The sequence below is a fragment of the Salvelinus alpinus genome, chromosome 23 (genome assembly GCF_045679555.1).
Source record: "Salvelinus alpinus chromosome 23, SLU_Salpinus.1, whole genome shotgun sequence".
Taxonomy (NCBI): Eukaryota; Metazoa; Chordata; class Actinopteri; order Salmoniformes; family Salmonidae; genus Salvelinus; species Salvelinus alpinus.
Window position 1 is genome coordinate 22,530,366 of NC_092108.1, and position 27,452 is coordinate 22,557,817.

Here is a 27,452-nt window from a genome sequence, read left to right on the forward strand (position 1 = left end):
TGTATATTACATTTTTTATTTCAAATCAAGTACATTAGATCTTGGGACACACTTCAATGATTAAATACACACAATAAGAATTCCTTTGCCTATTCAGTTACAGAAAACAAATAAAATGTGTATGATAAAGCTTTGCTAAAAACAAGTTATTTTGGCATTGTTCATTCTCAGCTAGTGTTTCTTAAATTAAACAAAACAAACAAAAAGAACAAACCTAAGTAACAAAGAATAGATGGCTCAAAATCTATTTAACACTAGAATATGAAAACGTAGCACCTTGTACCAGTCAAAATGTTTTAGTTTTTTGGGGGACTGGTTTGTAGTGGATAAGAAGGGATGATATTGAATGGGGAGCCTCAATGATGGAATTAATTAAACAATAATTAAACATAAATGAAAAGGGTATAGAACATTTCCCCTCCCCAACTGATTATTTTGGACTGGGGAGGCAGACAGTACAGAACGAAACACTTTGATCAGATTAATTCTGTCAACAGGTGAAAGTGATTTGACTACTTTGATGTCCAATATCAGTCTGTTGTAGTTAATGTTACACAGGACTCATCAACAATATTAGAATACAATTCCCACTGTATACTTGGTGCCAAAACATGACAATCCTGCCAAAAGAAATACTGTACATTATGTGCTGCTAAAATACAAAGTAAAATTAGCTCTGACGGTTTCAATGGCTTCTAATAAGAACTAAAGCTAACCCTAAGGCACTGCTCAAAATAAAGCAAAATAATAAAATAAAAAAAGATAGGGAGAGGCAGTGCAATCTAGCTACGGAAACTGGTAAGACTCATGAACTACCATGTCTCCCCTAAAACTAATTACATCAGTAAAACAAATGGAACACCAACAGCAAAACCATATGTGGCATTGACTAGGCCTATAATGTTACTTAAAACATTGACAGACATTTCCCACTAATTGGTGAACTTTTGCTGACCAGAGGTAACAACAACCAGGTCTGTGATAGGCCCACGTTATGGATGATAACAATCCTACATATGGTTATTATATACACAGTGAGAGAGGCCATTCAGGATGGGAGTTCCACTCACTGTTCCTTTGAGACCTCGGCTTGATCTAAAATTTAGTTTGATGCAGGTCTATCAATATAATTTTTATTTTCAATCAGTGCAAAACTTTTGAGTCAACGTTAGCTTAGCATAGTTAGGTTGATGTCTACATCCACACCACTTCAAAACACAAATGAACAAAACTAAATGAAGGGAAAAAGTCGTCAAACACATATACTCTCTAAAGTCTTACAATAGTGGTCCTGTTTGGCTCAGTTGGTAGAGCATGGTGCTTGCAATGCTAGGGTTGTGGGTTTGATTCCCACCACGGGACCAGAACAAAAATGTATGCACTTGCAACTAAGTCGCTCTGGATAAGAGCAGCTGTTAAATGACTAAAATGTTGTGGAGGATACAGAGATATACATATAGGTGTGGCCTAGGTTATTGTATCAGTGGGACATAGATACAGTAGCAGTAATGGAGCTTTTGTGTAATGTTTCAATAAGCCGTTCTGGCTACAGTACCAATGATACATCATGCCACTTATTTCTAGGGATGATGGCTGGTTTACATTCAGCATTTACATGCAGACAAGTTTGCTCTCCTTTGAGTTGTACTGTACTGATGAAACCAGCAAGGGGTGCTGAACCACACATGAAGGATTGTTTCATTTCAAAGTTGCATATCCAAATATGTTTTGTCAAAGGCAATTCATCAAAAAGATTCCAAAAATCTGTTTTGTTCAATGTTGTATGAGACATACATTAAGGAAAACAAGTTAGATTTACATGGGGCGCCTTCAAGATTTCTGTTAAGACATTCAGTTATTAACATTAGATCCCAATCATATTTGGTATGAATGTATTTACTATAAAGATAATTTTTCAACAATAAATACATGCAGTATATGCAAAATCAATGTATACAACAACACTTCTTGATTTACTGTACATAATATGCAACCCTCCATTGCTTATTCTCATACCTACCCACAACAATGTAGTTACTGCCTCTGCAAATATGTAATCTTGATGTATGTACCTTTGTCAAGTATAACACCCCTGTTGCCAGTGGAGACTGTACATGGAAGATACTTTGATACAAAATAATCAAGTTATTATATGTTGAATCCTGTCTTAGAGTCACCCAGGATTTTAAAGAAAGAGAATAATATTAGGCCCATTTAAATCAGACAGCAGCTTTTAATGAGATTTTATCCAGTTTACAATTGTGGTTAATTAATCTAGCCCATCTGTAGGCTTTTGTCAGATTTTCTTGTGGGGTCCTATCTGTAGTAGCAGTAGTATAGTTGCAGCCTGCTTCATGTCACTGTTTTCAGTACTTTTCATCTTCCCCAAGGATTAAAACTGCCCCAAGGACTAAAAACAACAAAACTTAAATATTCATATAGAGTAAGACGCTAAAGTGTATTTACAAATGTCAAGCAAAAAGTAAGGGCCAAATACACCAATGTAGAATTTTGCACTTAACTTTCCTCATATAGTGAAAATGGTCAGGCAGCTACTATGATACACCTTCACTCCATAGTCTCTTCAGCACCAGGAAAGACACCATTTCCACCATGAGAAAGTGAACCCAGACCCATATTGTAAACCTCCCAAATGCACAAATCAAACTTATATATATATTAAAAAAACATGAATACACAACAAAAGTGTGACAGGTTTTGCTGCGTACCATGCTCAAGCCTGCCCTGCAAGTGTCCTAGCTGTGCATGCCACTCTTTCCCAGAGTCCCAAAGCGCTCGCGCACACACACACACACACACACACACACACACACACACACACACACACACACACACACACACACACACACACACACACACACACACACACACACACACACACACACACACACACACACACACACACACACACACACACACACACACACACACACACACACACACACACACACACACACACACACACACACACACCTCTATGAGCGATGTAAATACATTCTATAACAAAACAATGACATGGAGAGAGGGACGGAAGACATACAGTTGGTTTCCCTGACGACAACACCTCCTGATGTGATAGGAGGAGAGGCATGGAGACAGTGGTTATCCAATGAGTTCCCCAGCTGCCTGTGCTGTGTGACGTCATAAAGGTCCTATCTATCCTATACTCCAAAAAGATCATCTAAGGCCACAATGTTCATCCAGAAAGGAAAGTGTAAACACTGCAAAAGAAGAGAAAAGACAGTCAGCCACACATCCCTTGTGGGATATATATATTTTTAAAGGTCCATAATGTAATTGTGTATGACCCGACTGTTTTCAGATAGACATTTTAGTCATAGAAAGCAAATCTAATAAGCAGTAGATCCATTATATGTGCAATATTTCTGTTTCCCCTCCACAAGTTAAATGTTTGCTTCTTTTTACTTTCGGTTTTGTACATCAGCTTCAAACAGCTGAAAAATATTTTTGGTTTTAAAGCTATTTCATGTTTTTGGTTATAAAGCTATTTCATATTTTGGGTTATAAAGCTATTTCATATTTTTGGTTATAAAGCTATTTCATATTTTTGGTTATAAAGCTATTTCATATTTTTGGTTATAAAGCTATTTCATATTTTTGGTTATAAAGCTATTTCATATTTTTGGTTATAAAGCTATTTCATATTTTTGGTTATAAAGCTATTTCACATTTTTGGTTATAAAGCTATTTCACATTTTTGGTTATAAAGCTATTTCATATTTTTGGTTATAAAGCTATTTCACAGCGGTTTAGATGGTACAACAATTCTCTTCATTTGCTTGATGTCACAAACTGAAATCTGAATTTTAGAAAACAGGAAAGGGCAGGGCTATTTCTACATATTGCACATTTAAGAAAAGCAAAAACAGTAGTACTAGATAAAAGATAATTTTCGGACAATATTAGCCTATAGATTATGGAGGAGTGTCCGTGTGTAGGAAATAGAAATGTGATGGAACAAACCCATTTATTTAAGGCACTTCAATAGCTACTCCTAGAGTCCTGCTTAGGAGTCGACCCGCTGTTGAGGATTTCCTCTTCCTCTGCATCCCCCTCCTCTTCCTCCGTCCAGCCTCCCAGACGCAGCGGGGTGGGCATATTAGACAGGCTGACTGCTGTGTGGACGCTGTGCGTCTGAGAACCTGATTGCGTAGATAGAGAGTCGGAGCATAGACAGTTGGTCAACTGGATGTCATAAGCTAAAATCAACTACCAAACACGCTCCATCTGTCGTTAGCCAAGATTTTACGTAAGTAAAGACAGATGAATGACTGTTTCGTACCAGCGTTGCTGCTTAGCTCTCTCATTGGCACTGGGTTCTGCCACTGGCCGAATGTCCTCTGGTGGGGGAGCGAGTTCTGTTGGTGGACCTAGGGACAGAGTGGAACACACGTCACACACTCTGTGTGTGTGTGTGCGTGTAGAAAAGTAAATGAAAAAAAGGACCCTGAGGCCAACTCTTCGAGGTTACCTACCTCATGCATGTAAATAGCATGGAGACTCATCTCAGCCGAGGCAAACTCTGAAAGCAATGTAGTGCTCTTCATTCGAGAATCACTGGCTGACATGCTGAGGAAATAAAAACAAGCTATTATCAGCAAGTCTAAAAACAAACATCCAAGTACATTGTTATTAATCACTTAATTCACAGACTATCAACTAACCTCATATTCAATCAATAATGCACCTTCGACAAGCGGGTACTGTATCAAATCAATCAACACTTTTGCATTATGGATGAACCTAGACAACAGTGTTGTGTTTGCAGAGTGTGTGTTTGCAGAGTGTGTGTTTGCAGAGCATGGTGTCGGTCTACCTACCTGTCGATGATGGTGCGGTCACTGCAGTACATGGTGCTGTCAGGGTGGGTGGAAGGCAGATGGATATGCGAGCGGGAGCGGCTGGCGTGGGGGAGCTGAGAGTGGGAGCTGGATAGCGAGGCCAGGACGCTGGCGGCGGCAGAGGCAGCCGTGCTGGGAGGAACGAAGCGGCGGTCTCGGCCTGGTAGGCCTGACGCGGTCAGCACAGGGTGGGCCAGGACACTTGCCAATAGGTTGTCAGGCTGGACAGGAAAACATAACCCAGAGGTCAGTATACAAGCAAATTGTCAAGATATAACTCAACATACTGTAATCCAATAACAAACCTTAGACAAATTGCAATACATTGACATCATTGTTGGATGAAACAGTTGAATGACTAGCAGAGTCGGGTTGCCGTTATAGTGTTGAGGCAAATATCTACCTATGTACTAACTGTGACTGACAATGAATTAGCTGGATGGGGGATGTGGGTGTAGTGGGGAGTTACTGTAGTTACTAACTTCATTGCCGGACCCGTTGGAGAGCAGTGAGGAGCAGAGCGGGGCCTCAGAGAGCAGCAGCTGGGTAGGGGGTCCTCCCTGGGCGTCCTGGTGCACCTTCTCCTTCAGATGGCTGATGAACACTGAGCTCTCCTGGGGGGGCTGCCAACGGGGGTTCTTGATGGTGAAGTGCATCAGGGACAGCTCAGTCTTGCCATTCTCAGCCTGCTGGTACACAGACGCCTCCGTCTGGCCCTCAGACATCCACTGAAACAGACAACGTGTGACAATTACTCACTGGAACAATGCAATATTGAAAAAAATTAACTATGCGGCCTCCCGAGTGGTGCAGCGGTCTAAGCCTTTGTATCGCAGTGTTGGGGTGTCACTACAGCCTGAGGTTCCATCCCAGGTTGTGTCACAACCTGCCGTGATCGGGAGTCCCATAGGACGGCGCACAACTGGCCCAGCATCGTCCGGGTTAGAGGAGGGTTTGGCCGGGGGGCTTTACTTGGCTCATTGCGCTCTAGTGACTCCTTGTGCGGGCCGGGCACCTGCAGTTTTACTTCAGTCGTCAGTTGAAAGGTGTTTCCTCTGACACATTGTTGTAGCTGGCTTCCGGGTTAAGCGAGCGGGTGTTAAGAAGCGCAGCTTGGCGGGTCATGTTTTGAAGGAAGCATAACTTGACCTTCGCCTCTCCTGAGACCGTTGGGGAGTTGCAGTGAAGAGACAAGATAGTAATTGGATGGCAATTGGATATCACGAAATGGAGAAAAAGGGGGTAAATAACAAAAAAATATATAAAATAACTATGCATAAGTGACTAATATCAGCAGAGGACGCATTCACATTAATTGCTGATGCAATAATGATGACCTGGTGATCACTGACCTAAAATCAGCAGTGAGAGTCTTCATTTCAACAAAGTAATGACAATACTTTCCATATCAAAGTCCCTTTCCCATACCCTAAATTACAGGCACTAACCAGAGGGTTTCCATGACGACGGATGTCCATCTGTGCGAAGGAGCAGATGTCTCCGACCCCAACTACCTCCACAGTGAAGTTCCTGAAGAAGTCAATGATCTCCAGGGACTTGTTCCTCAGGAGGAAGATGAGAATGAAGGGCGTGACGATGGGGCTAATCAGCTCCTCCAGGATAAACAGCTAAACAGACAGACAGACACAGAGACACAAAGACAGACAATACTGGATGAGGATTTGGCGGTATTCAGACTTGAGATCTGCACCCTTAACTTGAATTTTCACATAGCCTATGTCATTCACTGATTGTTAATGAGAGAGTTGCGAGTAATGTTAAGCACTTTGATCTCAAGTCTGAATACTTTCCATTGTGTACCCCAAACAAATGGTTAAAGTGGCATAAGATGAATTAGTTCCTGTGTGGGAAGTGACATACAGTATTATGGTGAGGTCATATGAATTGGAGTGTACAAGAATAACTTAATACAATTATAGCACTTGTTTAGGCATTGAGCAAATCTTGAGCAAACCCTTACATGTCTGTTACAAGTAGGGCTGTAGCGGTCACGAAATTTCGTCAGCCGGTGATTGTCAAGCAAATAACTGTTGGTCTCACGGTAATTGACCATTAATTAACAAACATATTTAGCATCTCCTGGCTTCCACACCATTTCAAAAAGTATATAAATGCATGTAATAGTCTACACCTTCACAATAAATCTATTATTTATTTTAGACAGGTCTAAAGAAGCATGATATGACGAAAATAAAGTATATTTCAGAAGAAAAGAATAGCATACTCTGAGTTGTCCTTATGCTAGGTCCTGATGTGGCTATGCCAAATGGCTATGGGCTACATTAGTTAATTTAGCAGACAAGATTTGCGTATAATTCCGTGGCATTATTTTATAGTATTTTATAGTATGAAGAATACAATGGAACATAATATAAATATTGTCTCCAAACGATTTGAGGGAGTGCACACGTGGTTATTCTGTGATGAGCGGTTAACAAAGAAATAGGTATTCCTATATGCTTCATTTAGAGTTATTAATGTAACTTTAGTTGTTCTACAAACACTGGGAAATATGTTTTTACTTTTAATACATTGTAAGGTTGCATGATGAGACGCTAATGATGATTTGAAAAAACTTGCTGGAAAGGCACAAGTTGTGCTTTGTTTTTTGCGCAGGCTGTACACACTCCAATCGTCTCTCATTCACATTTTGACAAGCATCCTCTTTGTGACGATAATGAACCCTAAACAAATTCATGTTTTTTGTGACCCTGAGTGCTGCATTGTGCCTTTCTACCCGAGTGTGCTGCGCAATCCGCGCAATCCGTCTCTCACTCGCATTGCTCTCCGTCACATGATTGGTTCTTTCTCACAGAATTTCAGCATGCTTATTGGGAAGGACACTCAACAAGCACTTACACAAATGACTGATGATTGGCTGAGAGAAATTGACGATAAACTGATTGTGGGGGCTGTCTTGTTAGACTTCAGTGCAGCTTTTGACATTATCGATCATAGTCTGCTGCTGGAAAAACTTGTGTTATGGCTTTACACCCCCTGCTATAATGGGGATAAAGAGTTACTTGTCTAACAGAACACATAGGGTGTTCTTTAATGGAAGCCTATCAAATATAATCCAGTTAGAATCAGGAATTCCCCAGGGTAGCTGTTTAGGTCCCTTACTTTTTTCAATTGTTACTAACGACATGCCACTGACTTTGAGTAAAGCCAGAGTTTCTATGTATGCGGATGACTCAATGCTATACACGTCAGCTACTACAGCGACTGAAATGACTGCAACGCTCAACAAAGAGCTGCACTTAGTTTCAGAGTGGGTGGCAAGGAATAAGTTAGCTCTAAATATTTCTAAAACTAAAAGCATTGTATTTGGAACAAAATACTCACTAAACCCTAAACCTCAACTAAATCTTGTAATAAATAATGTGGAAATTGAGCAAGTTGAGATGACTAAACTGCGTGGAGTAACACTAGAATGTAAACTGTCATGGTCAAAACATATTGATGCAGTAGTAGCTAAGATGGGGTAGTAGTAGTAGCTAAGAAGTCTGTCTATAATAAAGCGATGCTCTGCCTTCTTAACAACACTATCAACAAGGCAGGTCCTACAGGCCCTAGCTTTGTCGCACCTTGACTACTGTTCAGTCGTGTGGTCAGGTGCCACAAAAAAGGACATTGCAATTGGCTCAGAACAGGGCAGCACGGCTGGCCCTTGGATGTACACAGAGTGCTAATATTAATAAACATGCATGTCAATCTCTCCTGTCCGAAAGTGGGGGAAAGATTGACTTCATCACTACTTGTATTTATGAGAGGTATTGACATGCCCCGAGCTGTCTGTCTAAACTACAGGCACACAGCTCGGACACCCATGCATACCCCACAAGACATGCCACAAGAGGTCTCTTCACAGACCCCAAGTGCAGAACAGACTATGGGAGGCACACAGTACTACATAGAGCCATGACTACATGGAACTCTATTCCACATCAAGTAACTGACGCAAGCAGTAAAATTTGATTTAAAAAATGGATTAAAAAAACATCTTATGGAACAGCGGGGACTGTGAAACAACACAAACATAGGCACAGACACATGCATACACACACTACATACACATGGATTTAGTACTATAGATATGTGGTAGTGATGGAGTAGGGGCCTGAGGGCATACAGTGTGTTGTGAAATCTGAGAATGTATTGTAATGTTTTAAAATTGTATTAACTGCCTTAATTTTGCTGGACCCCAGGAAGAGTAGCTGCTGCTTTGGCAGCAGCTAATGGGGATCCATAATACATACAAATGTGATTAATTTAAAAAGGTTATTTGGCCACTTTAGTTGTGATACAAACCTTATTAAAACATATCGGCCTATGGGCTAGGCTACATGAGATGCAACACACTCTATGATTCAAAAAGTTGCAAAAAAACAACAACATTGTTTCTGATGCTGGGCATCATTAACAAGTGATATTATATAATTCACAAGTGATAGGCTAATATTGTCACCCATCAGACTATTCTTCATTTAATCTTGTCTTTACATACACCACCGGTCATTTTAGAACACCTACTCATTCAAGGGTTTTTCTTTATTTTTACTATTTTCTACCTTGTAGAATAATAGTGAAGACATCAAAACTATGAAATAACACATATGGAATCATGTAGTAACCAAAAAAGTGTTAAACAAATCAAAATATATTATATATTTGATATTCTTCAAAGTTGCCACCCTTTGCCTTGATGACAGCTTTGCACACGCTTGGCATTCTCTCAACCAGCTTCATGAGGTAGTCACCTGGAATGCATTTCAATTAACAGATGTTCCTTGTTAAAAGTTAATTTGTGGAATTTCATTCCTTCTTAATGTGTTTGAGCCAATCAGTTGTGTTGTGACAAGCAAGGTAGGGGGGGTATATTGGTAAAAGACCAAGTCCATATTATGGCAAGAACAGCTCAAATATGCAAAGAGAAACCACAGTCCAACATTACTTTAAGACATGAAGGTCAATAGGGAAAATTTCTAGAATTTTTAAAGTTTCCTCAAGTGCAGTCGCAAAAACCATCAAGCGCTATGATGAAACTGGCTCTCATGAGGACCGCCACAGGAATGGAAGACCCACAGTTACCTCTGCTGCAGAGGATAAGTTCATTAGAGTTACCGGCCTCAGAAATTGCCGCCCAATAAATGGTTCACAGAGTACAAGTAACAGCTCCCGAGTAGCACAGCGGTCTAAGGCACTGCATCTCAGTGCTAGAGGCGTCACTACAGACACCCTGGTTCGAATCCAGGCTGTATCACAACCAGCCGTGATTGGGAGTCCCATATGGCGGAGCACAATTGGCCCAGCGTCGTCTGGGTTTGGCCGGTGTAGGCCGTCATTATAAATAAGAATTTGTTCTTAACTGGACTTGCCTAGTTAAATAAAGGTTAAATAAAAACAGACATCTCAACATCAACTAGACTGTGTGAATCAGGCCTTCATGGTCAAATTCCTGCAAAGAAACCACTACTAAAGGACACCAATAATAAAAAGAGACTTGCTTGGGCCAAGAAACACGAGCAGACCGGTGGAAATATTTCCATTGGTCTAATGTCCAAATTTGAGAATTTTGGTTCCAACCACCGTGTCTTTGAGAGACGCAGAGTAGATGAACGGACGATCTCTGCATGTATATTTCCCACTGTAAAGCATGGAGGAGGAGGTGTGTTACGGTGTGGTGGTGCTTTGCTGGTGACACTGTCTGATTTATTTAGCATTCAAGGCAGTTAACCAGCCTTCTGCAGTGATACACCATCCCATCTGGTTTGGGCTATCATTTGGAAAAACTATCATTTGTTTTTCAACAGGACCATGGCCCAACACACCTCCAGGCTGTGTAAAGGCTATTTTACCAAGAATGAGAATGATGGAGTGCTGCATCAGATGACCTGGCCTCCACAATCCCCCGACCTCAAACAAATTGAAATGGTTTGGGATGAGTGGGACTGCAGAGTGAAGGAAAAGCAGCCAACAAGTGCTCAGCATATGTGGGAACACCTTCAAGATTGTTGGAAAAGCATTCCAGGTGAAGCTGGTTGAGAGAATGCCAAGAGTGTGCGAAGCTGTCAAAGGCAAAAGGTGGCTAGAAGAACCTCAAATATATTTTGATTTGTTTAACACTACTACATGATTCCATGTGTTATTTCATAGTTTTGATGTCTTCACAATTATTCTACAATATAGCAAAGAATAACCCTTGAATGAGTGGGTGTCTAAAACGTTTGACCAGTAGTGTATACTAAATAATATATATGTGTGACATTTCTTTTGATTTAGAATAGACCATTATCATGCACCTGTATCGAAATAGGGGCAGCGGGAAAAAAGACATGTCATCTATATACTTCAATAGCGAATGGAGGACGCTTTTTCCCATGGTTCATTTTCATGCCAGCCAGGTAGGCTATACTCCAGTTGTAAAGAGAAGCAATGAGCTTAATATTAGGAAAGTTGAGAAATAAATATAGTAAGCTTAGCCTATAGAAAGCTAATAGGATCCTCCTATTTTTATTAGCTGCCATCACTGTTTTCGTCCACAATTACATAGCCTATAGAAATGTTGCGCAACATGAGCTCTCATGAAGTGTTTGATTAGATTTTTGATTACATTTGCATTGATGTCAGAGGGACAGTTACCAAGTTTGGTAGGCTACTAATGACCAGCAGCAGAATCAGAGCTTGGAGAAGCCTAATTACCGTGACTAAACGGTCATGTGGAATTTGACTGCCTTCATGACTCATGACCGCCAGTGTGGCGGTAATACGGCCACCGCAACAGCCCTAGTTACAAGAGCATTTCAATTTCAGATCGTATGTCATAAAGTCATACACTGACCAGCTGAATCCAGGTGAAACCTATGATTCCTTATAGATGTAATTTGTTAAATCCACTTCAAATCAGTGTATATGAAGGGTAGGAGACAGGTTTAAAGAAGGATTTTTAAGCATTGAGACAATTGAGACATGGATTGTGTATTAGTGCCATTCAGAAGGTGAATGGGTAAGACAAAAGATTTAAGTGCCTTTGAACGGTGTATGGTAGTAGGTGCCAGGCACCTGTTTGTGTCAAGAACTGCAACGCTGCTGGGTTTTTCACGCTCAACAGTTTCCCGTGTGAATCAAATATGGTCCACCACCCAAAGGACATCCAGCCAACTTGACAATTGTGGGAAGCATTGGAGTCAACATGGGCTAGCATCCCTGTGGAATGCTTTCGACATCTTGTAGTCCATGCCTCGACGAATTGAGGATGTTCTGAGGGCAAAAAGGGTGTAACTCAATATTAGGAAGGTGTTCCTAATGTTTTGTACACTCTGAATAGTTCAGTAGTTCCATTCTATCTAAGCTGCAGCCAATGAGCAGTCTCTATTTACTATCTGGCCCTTCTCACCCACCGCTTTGTACTGGAACAGCTGTGCCACCTCGTCCCGGGTCTCGCTCTTGTTGGCGTTGCCCCTCCAGTGGTCTGGCATGTAGTGGATGTGAGCCAGCACACACTGCAGCAGCTGCTCCGGGCACCACACCATGTGTTCGTCTGGGATGAAGGACCTAGGAGGAGGGCATATTCACAGACATCATCTCTCTATTTAACACAACATATTATATGGATTATGGACAGACTGGTATGTCTGGGGGTTTAACATAGGCTGAAATGTTCTCTAACAAAGACGTTCCCTTCTGCTCCCTCGCTCATTACTGTCTGTTAGAACTGGTGGGGTGACAACAATATGGTGGAATCTAGGTGGAGCTGTTCCATACCAACTCTGCAATGGGAAGGGGTAAGGAACGACTTTTTCAAATGATACACAGCCACAAATCACTGCAAGATCATTCCGAGAGGTAACCATTCCCCCAGTCCCGTGGCTTACCTGGTGATGGTGATAACCACTCCCAGCACGGTGATGGCGGTCAGGATGTGCTGCACGGTCAAGACATCCTCATCATACACAGTCAGTGCGATGAGCACGGCCAGCACCGAGCCCGAGAAGAACGCCACGTTCTTGGCCAGCACGGTGAGGAGCGGCGAGGTGAACGAGTTCATGTACTTGGAGATGGGCTTGTAGCCGCGGCCTAGCCTGCCGTGCAGCTCGTGGTCCAGCTCATTGAAGTGGCGCAGGTAGAGGCGGCCGAACATAGACCAGCGGCGTGCTCCCAGACTCCCTGGCTCCCTCCTGATGACCTCGGTGTAGCTGAAGAAGGCGTAGAGCACCTGCCACACCAGGATGAAGGGGCAGAGGAGCAGGTTGGCCACGCCTAGTAGAAGAATGACCCGGCTCAGCTGCTGGGCCAGCTCCAGACGGTTCCCTGCTCGCTTGTACTTGGGGTGCAGGTTCCATTTGTTCTGGAACAGCGACCCCGGACCCCAGAAGAGAATCAGCTCAAAGTTGTACTTGAGGCCCTGGGTGAGGAACACCAGGTTTCCCAGAAGGGGGAGCTGAAGCTGTACAGGTAACAGGGACTTATTGACCATGGCTACCATGTAGTTCTTGAAGCGCAGGATGCGGTGGTAGATGTCCAGCTCAGTTAGCTCCTTCTTGTGGATACACATCTGCTGCTCCCGCTGCAGGCTGATCAGACGGTCCTGGACCTCCTGCCATGTGAAGTTACACAGCTCATCCTAGAAAGGGGAGAGGACAAAGGTGTTCAGACTTTGTACCCTGATATGAGGGACACCTACTTACAGGTAAGCTGGGTGGGTATAACAAACATTTTTCTTTATATCTTTTGAAACCAATGGATTCCAAGGAAACTGACAACTACAGTAAGCTAAAACGGTCTGAAAACAAAATCGGCATACCACTGTTTCATGAGACTCTAGGATCAAAAGTAAAATACAATTATCCCTTAATGTGTTATTCCTGGTCACTGAAACCTGTATGTCAACCCCTTATATTCAGTGGACATAAAAAAATGCCTTACCATGCTGATCTTCAGTGCTTTGATGTAGAACTGGCGTATCTCCCAGTAGCTGAGGATGTTGCAGAAGACCTTGATCATCCGGTAGACCCAGAAGATGGTCGCCATGATGAGCAGGAAGATGATCCAACTGTTCTCCTGGATCCTGGGGAAAAGAAGGGATGAAATAATTCATATTTGTAGTCTCTGTTTGACATTAGAGGTTGATTTCAATGAATGGAAAATGCATGTGTATAGAGGTTATAAAACATTAGGAACACCTTCCTAATATTGAGTTGTACCCCCTTTGCCGTCAGAACAGTCTCAATTCGTCAGGGCATGGACTCTACAAGGTGTTGAAAGCATCCCACGGGGATGCTGGCCCATGTTGACTCCAATGCTTCTCGCAGTTGTGTCAAGTTGGCTGGATGTCCTTTGGGTGATGGACCATTCCTGATACACAAGGGAAACTGTTGAGCGTGAAAAACCCTGCAGCGTTGCAGTTCTTGACACAGTCAAACAGGTGCACCTGGCACCTACTACTATACCCTTTTGGATGATGATGCAGGCCATGCATAGAAGGTCAAAATTATTTATTTGCATCATTGATGTATGACCATAAGTAACTATCTACAAATGAGAGTAAAGAAGCCTTATAAATCTGTTAGTTTAAGACTCCTCACAGGTGACCTGAGCCAACCTTATGTTGTAATGTATGTTGTTGGGCCTGAGAGGTATCTTAGGTAAATTAACTCCTGTTTAAGGTTTGTGGCTTGGTTATGTCCGACTAACGTTGTCTCTCCTGCGTATCAGAGAGCTGCTGAGAATCAGCTGGTAAACTTTTAAGTATCCCATGTCTTTTCACAACACAGAACAAGTCACACACAGGTTATGATCTAGCTCAATAGTTCCTAAACTCCTATATATTTTTTTTTAAAGGAACTTAGTTCACTTTTCAACTTACTCTTTAAAAAGTTTAAATAGTAGAATGCACAAGGTGCAATTAAAAAATTGGGTAGTCCATCATTAGTGGGGTGGGGGGTGTTCCCTAATGCTGGAAGTTTGGGAACCCCTGATCTAGGTAACCACCCTGGTAAACATATTCAGGAGAATGAACAATGAACATAAACATACATTCAGGAGTATAATTTGGAAATAAAAAAACTAAAACAAACAACGTGACAAAGTTAGGCTACTTCCGGATTTGTGTGACATCTTTTTCATTTCCAGACCAATTCAAAATGGTAAAATAGAGAGGAGTTAGGGGGAGGATGGGAGAGCAGGCAAAGTCTGTGGTTTTAAGTGATGGGACATGCTGTTCCTCGATTAGAATTCCTAGCAGTGGTGTGTCATCATCTTCCGTCTAAACACCCATTCAGTCATGGAGGGCTCTTAGAGAAGGGATTCGGGGGGGTCAGCCTGAGATTGTGTTTGTGTGCAGAACCAGATTAATGATATGAAAACAAGAAAGCTTGTTTATCCATCTTGGAAAGAAATCTGGCGGGGGTGGAGGGGACTGGGTCTAGCAGCAGAGCTTGGGTGTGTCATGGGGTCCACAGACTGCCTGCCCAGACCTCAAGAGTAACTCCTTTCAGCTACTCAGTGAGCTGTCCCTGTGTGAGACTTACCATGTAGGGGCTATCCATTACATTGTTTTCCCTGGTATTACTCTGAACACAGTGCACTGATACACAAATAACCTGCTTCAAGAACCTGTCATCAACTACAGGCTGACGGTGTTGCAACTTGCCTCGTGTTTCCAAGTGTTTTAGGCCGAGGCTATGCAGATGATTTAGTATTTTGAAATAAACTATTCAAATGTAGTTGCAGGGAACTTAATTTATATTTCAGATTTGTCTTTGACAGAGAAGTCATGACTACCAAAGCCTTTGCTCGGTAGGTCTAACTAACTAAGCTCTTCAACACAAGGGTTCACCTAGTTCACAGCACACAAGGCTAACTAAAATAACTTTGGATCAAATTTAATTAAAACAGCAGCCCTACCTCAGTCCATTGAACACAATTAGACTTACATGCCAATAGCACTCCAACTTAATTAAATTAATGTCAACTTCCAATTAGATAATAGGAAATGACAATGATAAGACTTCACCACTCGAAAGAGCTCATATCGCAATTAGCATCTCTGATAAACAAGAAAATGATTTCTTCATCATAATGTTCTGAGTGGAAGTATAACCCACAGGCAATGTGAAAGTAGGCCAGAGCTCTGCGCTCCACAGTGTATCTCTATGAATGTGAGCATGTCTTACAGTAAAACCTCATCTGACACAACCCAATAAGCAAACATTAGCCTCAGAATTACTGGTCATCATTACATTTTGCTGGAAATTCCCTTTTTAGGCCTGATGAAGTTCTGCGGGCTCTGAGATGTATACCCTGGTATAATTCTGTCTAGTCACAAGAGGATAAAATAACCAATGTCATGAAGAAGGATTTACATTCTGGCATTGGCAGTGATTTTGGGATCCCCATTAGTGACAGCTAGTTTTACTGGGGTCCGACATATAACGAATAAGACATTACAGACAAAATACTTTACAATTGACATACATGTAAAAACATTAACAAGTAGTGTGTGTGTGCATCTATCAGTTACACATACATGTCAGTAAATACACATAACAAGTAGGTCACATGGGGGAGAGGCGTTGTAGTGGTAAGACAAGGGGTACGTCAGAAAACCACCCAATGTACTTATGCAGTCAAGCACTCAGATTTGTTTCTGAGGGATCATGTACAAAAACACTAAACCTGAACTGGCAACAAGGACAATTACTTCTACCTCAACTACACATTCTTATAGCCATCCATGCATCTATAGGCTACCAATCCATCTATTAAGCCAATGCTGATTGACCTACCTCTCAGTGCACTGCTGGCTTGGTAGGATGGCATCAGGCAGAGAGACCTTGTTCCTGTCCAGGGGGTTCTGGCCAGGTCCTGTGTGGTTCACTGCCCGGTTGGCAAACAGTATATCATACTCCACACAGTTGAAGAGGAATGTTGTGAAAGTGACCACAAACAGGAACTGACTGCAATAAGGAGTTTGAGATGTTGGGGTTAAACATTAGCTGATATAAACATTGAATATTGTCTTAAAAGTTGAAACAATCTTACATTAACATGAGGTTTGTAAATAAATGGATATACTTACAAAAGCTCAAAGAACTCTGATAACATCATACAAGCAAAGCCATTTTTCTGATGAAACTGATAGATGTGGAAATTTGAGTTAAGGAAAACGGAGTCAAGTGTTTTTTTTGTCATAGCCTTCAAAACAACCACTCTTGAAGTAATCGTTGATGGCTAATCAAATAATAACCATGATGTAGGTTTTTTTAAGTAGACTTAATACATCCATTACATAGAAACAAAACCACAACAAAGCAACGTAAAGTGAACCAGTATGGCATCAATATCATTAAAGTACAGAGGACGTTCCGGAAGGACACACATAATTGAAAGTCGTTCTCCTGAGGCAAGTCTCTTATTTAAAGTCACTGTGCATCACGAGTTGCATTTATTTACAGCCACATCGTACTGTCAGAATCATATTAATGTCAAAGTGGTGTTTAAAATTGCTCCTTTCTAAATTAGATTGTTAGGTGATAATAATGATAACAGACATGATAAAGCTGCAATTTTAAACATCATACTGAAAGTAATGCTTATTTCCAAAACAATAAGCTACACAGTACCAGTCAAAAGTTTGGATACACCTACTCATTCAAGGGTTTTTCTTTATTTTTACTATTTTCTACATTGTAGAATAATAGTGAAGACATCAAAACTATGACATAACATATATGGAATCATGTAGTAACCAAAAAAATCTAAATATATTTTACATTTAAGATTCTTCAAAGTACCCTTTGACTTGATTACAGCTTTGCACAGTCTTGCCATTCTCTCAACCAGCTTCATGAGGTAGTCACCTGGAATGCGTTTCAATTAACAGGTGTGCCTTGTTAAAAGTTAGTTTGTGGAATTTCTTTCCTTCTTAATGCGTTTGAGCCTATCAGTTGTATTGTGACAAGGTAGGGGTGGTATACAGAAGATAGCCCTATTTGGTAAAAGACCAAGTCCATATTATGGCAAGAACAGCTCAAATAAGCAAAGAGAAACGACAGTCCATCATTACTTTAAGACATGAAGGTATGTCAATACGTAAAATGTCAAGAACTTTGAAAGTTTCTCAAGTGCAGTCGCTAAAATCATCAAGCGCTGTGAAACTGGCTCTCATGAGGACCGCCACAGGAAAGGAACACCCAGAGTTACCTCTGCTGCAGGGGATAAGTTCATTAGAGTTACCAGCCTCAGAAATTGCAGCCCAAATAAATGCTTGACAAAGTAACAGACACATCTCAACATCAACTGTTCAGAGGAGACTGCATGAATCAGGCCTTCATGGTCAAATTGCTGTGCAGAAACCACTACTAAAGGACACCAATAAGAAGAAGAGACTTGCTTGGGCCAAGAAACACAAGCAATGGACATTAGACCGTTGGAAATCTGTCCTTTGGTCTGATGAGTCCAAATTTGAGAATTTTGGTTCCAACCGCCATGTCTTTGTGAGATGCAGACTAGGTGAACGGACGATCGCCACATGTGTGGTTACCACCGTGAAGCATGGAGGAGGAGGTGTGATGGTGCTTTGTTGGTGACACTGTCTGTAACTTATTTAGAATTCAAGGCACACGTAACCAGCATGGCTACCACAGCATTCTGCAGCGATACACCATCCCATCTGGTTTACACTTAGTAGGACTATCATTTGTTTTTCAACAGGACAATGACCCAACACATCTCAACGCTGTGTAAGAGCTATTTGACCAAGAAGGAGAGTGATGGAGTGCTGCTGTAACCGATGTGAAATGGCTAGCTAGTTAGCGGGGTGTGCGCTAATAGCATTTCAATCGGTGACGTCACTCGCTCTGAGACCTTGAAGTAGTTGTTCCCCTTGCTCTGCAAGGGCCACGGCTTTTGTGGAGCGATGGGTAACGATGCTTTGTGGGAGGCAGTTGTTGATGTGTGCAGAGGGTCCCTGGTTTGAGCCCAGGTAGGGGCGAGGAGAGGGACGGAAGCAAAACTGTTACATTGATGCTGTTGACCCGGATCACTGGTTGCTGCGGAAAAGGAGGAAGTCAAAAGGGGGATGAGTGTAACCGATGTGGAATGGCTAGCTAGTTAGCGGGTGCGTGCTAATAGCGTTTCAATTGGTGATGTCACTCGCTCTGAGACCTTGAAGTATTTGTTCCCCTTTCTCTGCAAGGGCCGCGTCTTTTGTGGAGCGATGGGTAAAGATGCTTTGAGGGTGACTGTTGTCGATGTGTGCAGAGGGTCCCTGGTTCGAGCCCAGGTAGGAGCAAGGAGAGGGACAGAAGCTAAACTGTTACACTGCATCAAATGACCTGGCCTCCACAATCACCCGACCTCAACCCAACTGAGATGGTTTGGGATGAGTTGGACCGCAGAGTGAAGGAAAAGCAGCCAACAAGTATGTGGGAACTCCTTCAAGACCGGAAAAGCATTCCAGGTGAAGAAAAGCATTCCAGGTGAAGCAGGCTGAGAGAATACCAAGAGTGTGCAAAGCTGTCATCAAGGTGGCTACTTTGAAGAATCTAAAATATATTTTGATTTGTTTAGCACTTTTTTGGTTACTACAGTATTCCATGTGTCATTTCATAGTTTTGATCTCTTCACTATTATCCTACAATGTAAAAAATTATAATAATAAAGAAAAACCCTTGAATGAGTAGGTGTCCAAACTTTTGACTGGTACTGTATATTGCCAGAGAAACATGTTTATCACAAAAATGTCTTAAAAGGATATTCTTGTAAAGAAGTTGTCCAGATTCTTGATATGGTGCCATGAGTCTGCAAATTAGGGATGGGAATAAATGTAACATTGAGACTTAATGAAACCATTACTTTTGTTCAACAAAACAGCAATAACAGTAGTAATCAGGTATGACTTGAAGAAAACAACAACTTTAAGTGAATCTAGAGCCTGGGCTTATAGGAAATAGTAGTACTGTGTCATTACAAGGAATCACATTAACACACCAAATCATATTATACAATAACATAGCCTTTATGTCTATCCCTGATAGAACAATATATATTACGTTATAATATAACCAGTACAGTACCACTCAGGCCCTCTGGCACATGCACTAATAGGTCCTCCTCCCCGGGAGGTGAGTCCTCCTCAAAGTCATCAATCCGCTGGTACTCCTGGTAAGCTTCAAAGTTCGCCATTGTCCTTCACATTCTCCCCTGTACCTCCTCCAATAGGCAAGTTGGGAACACACACAGTGTTATTGTGGTGTGGATTGAAAGGAGCAGCATTCATCAACGACGAGTGTCAGACACAGTGAACACACACTACATAGATGATGTCAGCTGTGTGAGACAGTTCACAGCAAGATGAGCTGTCAACAACATTCAACTGGAGGGTTAGATAACCAAGTAAGTGTAACGTTAGATTTAAAATAGCTGGTCTATTTGGTTTTCTATGCATTCTTGCCTTTCTTGGAATATAACTTGCCAACGTTAGCTAGCAGTCGTGTTCACGACAGTGTGACAGGTAACGTTGGCTAGCTAACAGAAATAGGCATAACGTTACATAGCTAACGTTAGTTAGATTTACTAAATATTGTGTTATGTTGGTTACTTGTTGTCAACAACCAACCAGTCATTTTACAGATAACTAACGTTAGCTAGCTAACATTCGCTAAAGCGAAATCAGACAGCTGGGGACAGCTTGCTACTGTAGCTATTATGCTAGTTAACGTTAGTTAGATACGTAGCATTACAATGTGACGTTGAATGGTTAACGTTACCTAACACCAACAAAGGCAGCAACAAACTACCAAGTAGCTAACTATCTAGCAAGGTAGCTAACTGTTCTTACCTCGATCAGCTTATGTTCTTGCTTGCCAGTCGGATAAACGTTACTCGTTTATCCTTGCCTTGATGTACTACTATTAACGTTATTGTTCCCTTCACGGTCCATTCGCAGAATTTTAAATTCAAGTGGCCTGGACTTCAACGTTATTTGTCGAGTTATTGGAATAACCAATATTATATATTTAACTAATAGCTATTAAGGGTTGATAACAACCTAACTAACAGTAGCTGGCCAGCTAAATAGCTAGAGATCATTCGTGGGCTTCCACTGTTGTGTCTTTCAGAAACATATGTCAACAAAACACAATTTGACGTCACTTAAATTTAACGATCGTCACTTCCGCTAGACGAATGTCTTTTTTTAAATTTCACAATGACAGAGATAATCCTTGCCAATGATAATGAATAAAGATTCATGTTGTAGCCTTTTAACATTGTTTTTAGCGATCAAAATGCTTGTTTTGTTATTGACATTAAACATGATCCAATTTACTGTGCCAATGAGATGCATTCTGGGATAGTGTCAACATGGCAGCCTGCATGTTGTTCCTTGTACCCTTCTGAGTTCTGAGCTAAGCGCTCAGATTCTTTGAATTTTGTTAGATTTCCGTGAAAACGTCTAAATATGTTTCACTTACTTTGTAATAGAGTCAGCACAACTGCACCGTTGCGCCCCCTCTACTCGCATTTTAATAGAACACAAGATTTATGGAGACAGCCACGGTAGGACAACGTTCTAGTTGGCTAATGCCGGTAGTCAGCTGATCAGACAGCTACTATAATTACAGACCTTAGACTTTGCACTAGCTAATATGATTCCTTATGAAAACAATATTAGTTCAGCTCTGTCACAAAGTTGTAAATAGTGTTGTTCACTGTTCATTAAAGTGATGTTAATGGAATGGACCATCCAGAAGTGTCATATGCTTTTTGTAACTTTTTTGTCACCATTTTAACAATATATAGAGTGAAAAGCCCACCACATAGTTATTATTATTTGTTAAGCTCATGTTGTCCATGTCTCTCAAACTTGTATAATATAGATCACACTACAAACAGTACAGCTTGTTATATTGTTTGTTTGTTTTGTTTTCGTTTCAGATCACGGCTATACACAACACAATTGGCCAATGCAGGCAACTCCTCTGGACAGCCAAGTAATGCTGCTGGGCGTATCTGGGGTCTGGCTCAAGCAGCAGTCCGCCAATCTGCCTGCTGGATGTCAAGACCACCAGGGGGGGCCCTGAAGTACATCTTGGGGCCAGTGGTTCTCACCATCTCTGCTCGACTACTTGGCAGTGTAGCATATTGCCAGGCAGATGTGAATAACAATGTTCTACTAGAGCTTCAAGCCAAAGAAACTGAGCCTGAGTTTGACTGGCATATCCTGTGGGAGTTTGTCAAACCCCAGCTTTTTGCCCTTCTTGGTGCTGTCGTGGTGAGCAACATAACTTAACACTACTGGACAATCTACTGTTTAGACAGTAACATGTTGGCTAAATTCCAGTGGTGTTTTAATTGTATTGGAATGCTGAGTGATTTCAGACCAATCATGTTTTTTTCCCAGCTTGCTTTTGGTGCTGCCATCTTGAATATTCAAATTCCCCTGATGTTGGGCGATCTGGTGAACATAGTGGCACGCTACATGAGAGAACATACTGGGAATTACATGAGAGAGATGAGGGGACCTGCTCTGAAGTTGCTGGGATTGTATGGTCTCCAAGTAAGTTGTTTGTCAAAAAAGTCATTGTCAATGATTTAATTTAAATGTAGATTGAAAAATCTATTTCTGTGGAATACATAGAAAAACAATATGGTCATGAAATCTCTTTCCTGGCTTCAGGGTCTGCTCACGACTGGTTACATCATCCTGCTTTCCAGGGTAGGGGAGCGAGTAGCAGCAGACATGAGAAAGACTCTTTTCCAATCTTTACTCAGGTATACACCCAGTTGCAGTAATATATATTGAAAGCAACCAGAGGTAGAATAGACCAGTTCCAAGACAGAGAGTAGAGTGACTGACTAGATGTCACTAGACCTTCTATCCACTGTCCAACTTTTACTCTTGCTAACACAAGACTTGACATTTTTGTTTCAGGCAAGATGTAGCCTTCTTTGATTCCAACAAAACTGGCATGCTGGTGAACCGTTTGACTGCTGATATTCAGGAGTTCAAGTCTTCCTTCAAACTGGTCGTCTCTCAGGTATGGCTGTGTACATATGAATTTATTGGATAATTAAAAGTAGTAGGCTGCTCCAGCCGGAGACAACTAACATTCAAAATTATCTAGGATAAAAACACAATAAAGCTTATTTCTATTGTGGTCCCCTATGCACTTCCCTATTACATATTGCCATAACTTTTCAGTATAATTTATTCATTAGCTGTTGCTCCCATCTAGAGACAGTTCACAAGATTGAAATCTAATGCCATTGCCTCAATTACTCATATCTACAGGGCCTGCGGAGTGTAACACAGACGGTTGGCTGTTTCGTGTCCCTCTATGTCATCTCCCCTAAACTCACTGGTATGACAGTGGTGATACTTCCCTGTCTGGTGGGGGCAGGAGCTCTGATTGGCTCATTCCTTCGCAGGCTGTCCCGATTGGCTCAGGAACAGGTGACATCATCACTCATTCCGACTCTGACTCATTCACTATCTAAAACACATTAGAGAAATAGATAAAAGTGTCAACTGAGAAAGCATTCTACTGAGTTTATCAGAACTACAGCATGGAGAATGGTGTGTGCTGAGCATTGGTGTCTATCTGTGTCTAGACTGATATACAGTATGCGTATTGTGGGTGTGTAGGTGTCGAAAGCAACAGGGGTGGCAGACGAGGCCCTTGGCAATGTGAGGACAGTGAAAGCCTTCGCCATGGAGGAGCGAGAGATGCAGTGAGTGACAGTCTATTATAGTCCAGATCAGACAATATTATCAGACCTGCCCTATAATAAAGTCACAATTGTCTTTCAAAGCATTCCTAATTTCACCCCTTATTAGAGGGATTGTGTGAAAGAATGTAACTATTTGTCTGTGTTTTGCAGGTTATATGCCTGGGAAGTGGACAAATCATGTGAGATGAATGAATCTCTAGGCTCAGGGATAGCTGTTTTCCAAGGAATGTCAAATATCGTCCTGAACTGTGAGTTCCTTTTATCATGAATAGTGGATCGAACTTGCTATTTATTTAAGTATGCCATTGCTTATCTGTTACATGGTTCCTTTTCTTGCAGGCATTGTTTTAGGCACCATCTTTGCTGGTGGGTCATTGATGGCAGGTGATGAAATGTCTCCAGGTGACCTCATGTCTTTCCTGGTGGCTTCACAGACGGTGCAGAGGTAAAATACTTGTTGTTAGCAAAGATAACACTTAAGCTAATCTCTCACACTGTAACATGCCAAATGCTTGCATTATCAAATGGAAGTGTTCAATGAACGTTAGGTGAATAACAAATTGGATTTGACCTTTCCTTCTGTTATTTTTCTTAGGTCTTTGGCCAGCATCTCTATCCTGTTTGGCCAAGTGAGTAAAGACTTGACGTATAGAAGAAGTCAGAAATACATTGCTATCAATGTAGAGTTTCAGGTTTCACAAGGTGATCAGTTGATATGGCAATAAGAAATTAGAACCTACCATGTTTTGCAGATGGTCAGAGGCCTCAGCTCTGGGGCCCGTGTTTTCGAGTACCTGTCTTTGGAGCCTACCATTCCACTTTCGGGTGGAGGCCGCATTCCTTACAAATCTCTTGCAGGACGGGTGGACTTCATGAACATTACTTTCAGGCATGACCACATCAGAAAGACAAAATTAACAAAGAGACACACACAAATGATATATATCAGTAAGTGACATTTTTAAAATTTGTTTTTCCACAGTTACCCAACGAGACCTGGCCAACAGATCCTAAAGAACTTCAACCTCATCATCCCCCCCTGTAAGACTGTCGCAATCGTTGGAGAGTCCGGAGGAGGTAATGTTCTATGCGTTCCCATGGATACAAGTTCTCAATTAGTCTGATTACATAAACATAATGAAATATTTATGAAAATGATGTGTCAGTTATGGTTCTCCTGCACTGCAGGGAAGTCCACAGTGGCCTCCTTGTTGGAGCGTTTTTATGACCCCAGCAGTGGTGTGATCATGTTGGATGGCCTGGATATCCGGACACTGGACCCATCCTGGCTCAGAGGACAAGTCATTGGATTTATCAATCAGGTAAATGTTCTAGAATAATCATTCTGTTTTCTAGTGCATAAGGATGTTCTAGGATTTTCTTTCAGAACTGCTTCAGATTTGGTTATTGTCCTCCGTAAGAAACAGCTTTCTTGTGTGATTTTTGCCATAATAACAGTGATAGCAATGTTACTTTGTTATTAACAATTCAGAACCCACCCCTGCGTGTAGGAGCCTGTGCTGTTTGGCTCCTCCGTGATGGAGAACATTCGCTTTGGAAAGCCGGAGGCCACTGATGCTGAGGTCATCAATGCTGCCAAGCAGGCCAACGCCCACCGCTTTATCACAGGCTTTCCAGATGGATACAACACTGTGGTTGGTAAGTGACAACACATATTTGAGAAAAAAGCATATATTTTTTTTGTGAATGGCCCAGTTCTAACATCTTCTGATTTATTACTAGTCTATACCACTCTAATAAATCCCAGACACACATATTCAAATCAAATGTACTTAAATACTTTTTAACATAAGTAGTACTAATTGCATTACAATAAGTGCTTTTACTGAATATTGTACCTCTGTGGACACACAGGTGAGCGAGGAGTGACTATGTCAGGGGGACAGAAGCAGCGTATTGCCATTGCCCGCGCCCTGATCAAGAACCCCAGCATTCTGGTCCTGGACGAGGCCACCAGTGCACTGGACGCAGAGTCAGAGCGGGTGGTGCAAGAGGCTCTGGACCGGGCCACCACAGGACGCACTGTGCTCATCATCGCCCACAGACTCAGCACCATCCAGAGGGCAGACCTCATCTGTGTCATGAGCAACGGACGCATCATAGAGGTGAGGGAGCGGCTAAAGCACTGAAGGAAGAGAGGGATGTCTATTGTCCTCTGTCCCATTGGTGTTTTTTCCCCAGATATTGGACACTTTTCCCAATCACGTTTTCTTGTCATTAAAGTAATAATAATCGCAAAGTTTTTTAAAGAGCATCACAACACGTGTAATGATGTATGACAATTTAACTACAAAAGCTTGGTTGTATAGTTTTTGTCTTGTCTCTTCCTAGGCTGGAACTCACACGGAATTGCTGAGCAAAGGAGGGCTGTATGCTGACCTGATACGCAGGCAGAGATCAGAGGGAGAGAAGTGAACACTACTTTGATATGGCACAGAACTGTAGGCCTATATCATGAACTAGGGACAGCCTTTTCATAAGAAATGAAAAAGATGCATAGGTATTATCACTTGTTTTATGTTGGTGTAAAGTTGATTTAGTTTAATGGTCCAATGTCAAATTCCATTTTTTACAAGCCAAATGTATGGGTGGACCAACTGGATTATATTTTATTGTGGCCCAAGTAAGGCTGCTGAAATTGCAAGTGTTTATCATGTGTTGTTTATAGGAAGAGAATACTAACTGTACAGGATGTGAATGTGGTTTTAGCAGGGTTACTTGGCCCTGTCCTGTGTCTGAACATTTTGCAAGACTTTTAATCATTAAATTCTATTCATCATCTGTTTTCAGTGAGAGAGAGAATGCTAATTTGGTACAGAGCAGACCTAACCACTCTATTAAATTAGTCAAAACAGGAACATTATACATCTGGCTAGAAACAGAAAAATTTCCTTGTGTGCTACCTACAGTGCATTCGGAAAGTATTCAGACCCCTTTACTTTTTCCACATTTTGTTACCTTACAGCCTACTTCTAAAATGGATAAAATATGTTTTCCCTCATCCACACACAATACCCCATAATGACAAAGTGAAAACAGATTTTTACATGCGTATGTATTAAAAATAAAAAAACGGAAATAAACCATTTACATAAGTATTCAGACCCTTTACTCAGTACTTTGTTGAAGCACCTTTGGCAGCGATTACAGCCTCGAGTCTTCTTGGGTGTGATGCTACAAGCTTGGCACACCTGTATTTGGGGAGTTTCTCTCATTCTTCTCTGCAAATCCTCTCAAGCACTGTCAGGTTGGATGGGGAGCGTTGCTGCACAGCTATTTTCAGGTCTCTCCAGAGATGTTAGATCGGGTTCAAGTCCGGGCTCTCGCTGGGCCACTCAAGGACATTCAGAGACTTGTCCTGAAGCCACTCCTGTGTTGTCTTGGCTGTGTGCTTAGGGTCGTTGTCCTGTTGGAAGGTGAACCTTCATCCCAGTCCGAGGGCCTGAGCGCTCTGGAGCAGGTTTTCATCAAGGATCTCTCTGTACTTGGTTCCGTTCATCTTTCCAGCGATCCTGACTAGTCTCCCAGTCGCGTACGCTGAAAAACATCCCCACAGCATGATGCTGCCACCACCATGCTTCACCGTAGGGATGGTGCCAGGTTTCCTCCAGGCGTGACGCTTTGCATTTAAGCCAAAGAGTTCAATCTAGGTTTAATTAGACCAGAGAATCTTGTTTCTCATGGTCAGAGTCCTTTAGGTGCCTTTTGGCAAACTCCAAGAGACCTGAGCTCAATTTCAAGTCTTATAGCAAAGGGTCTGAATACTTATGTAAATACATTTATTTATTTTTA

At 41.7% G+C, this 27,452-nt stretch overlaps 2 protein-coding genes across 5 annotated transcripts; one reads left to right on the forward strand and one right to left on the reverse strand.

Annotated features, from left to right (window-relative positions):
- atg9b (autophagy related 9B) lies at positions 1-21,039 on the reverse strand. 2 transcript variants are annotated; one of them, XM_071361544.1, is made up of 15 exons: positions 20,746-21,039; positions 19,982-20,117; positions 19,661-19,706; positions 16,984-17,046; positions 16,691-16,861; positions 13,830-13,971; positions 12,779-13,527; positions 12,305-12,458; positions 6,332-6,511; positions 5,366-5,611; positions 4,863-5,104; positions 4,518-4,611; positions 4,325-4,412; positions 4,006-4,184; positions 1-3,242 (listed from the first exon to the last, which is right to left on the reverse strand). In XM_071361544.1, exons 2-14 carry the CDS (start codon positions 20,088-20,090, stop codon positions 4,024-4,026), a joined length of 2,445 nt encoding a protein of 814 aa, XP_071217645.1. In that variant the 5' UTR covers positions 20,091-20,117; positions 20,746-21,039; the 3' UTR covers positions 1-3,242; positions 4,006-4,023. The 2 variants fall into 2 exon arrangements, with proteins under 2 accessions (XP_071217645.1, XP_071217646.1); XM_071361545.1 differs by lacking the exons at positions 16,691-16,861; positions 16,984-17,046; positions 19,661-19,706; positions 19,982-20,117; positions 20,746-21,039 and adding an exon at positions 14,108-14,242.
- abcb8 (ATP-binding cassette, sub-family B (MDR/TAP), member 8) lies at positions 20,163-26,758 on the forward strand. Of its 3 annotated transcripts, none has more exons than XM_071361547.1 (16): positions 20,163-20,300; positions 21,843-22,179; positions 22,309-22,464; positions 22,585-22,679; positions 22,840-22,945; positions 23,200-23,361; positions 23,554-23,639; positions 23,790-23,887; positions 23,979-24,084; positions 24,235-24,268; positions 24,392-24,528; positions 24,622-24,716; positions 24,828-24,961; positions 25,151-25,298; positions 25,515-25,765; positions 25,992-26,445. In XM_071361547.1, the coding sequence occupies exons 2-16, from the start codon at positions 21,961-21,963 to the stop codon at positions 26,073-26,075; spliced, it is 1,911 nt and encodes a 636-aa protein (XP_071217648.1). In that variant the 5' UTR covers positions 20,163-20,300; positions 21,843-21,960; the 3' UTR covers positions 26,076-26,445. The 3 variants fall into 3 exon arrangements, 2 of the variants coding, with proteins under 2 accessions (XP_071217648.1, XP_071217647.1); XR_011670079.1 differs by lacking the exon at positions 20,163-20,300 and adding an exon at positions 21,261-21,464 and having other exon boundaries at positions 25,132-25,298; positions 25,992-26,758; XM_071361546.1 differs by lacking the exon at positions 20,163-20,300 and adding an exon at positions 21,261-21,464 and having other exon boundaries at positions 25,992-26,758.
- Positions 26,759-27,452: the final 694 nt, after the last annotated feature.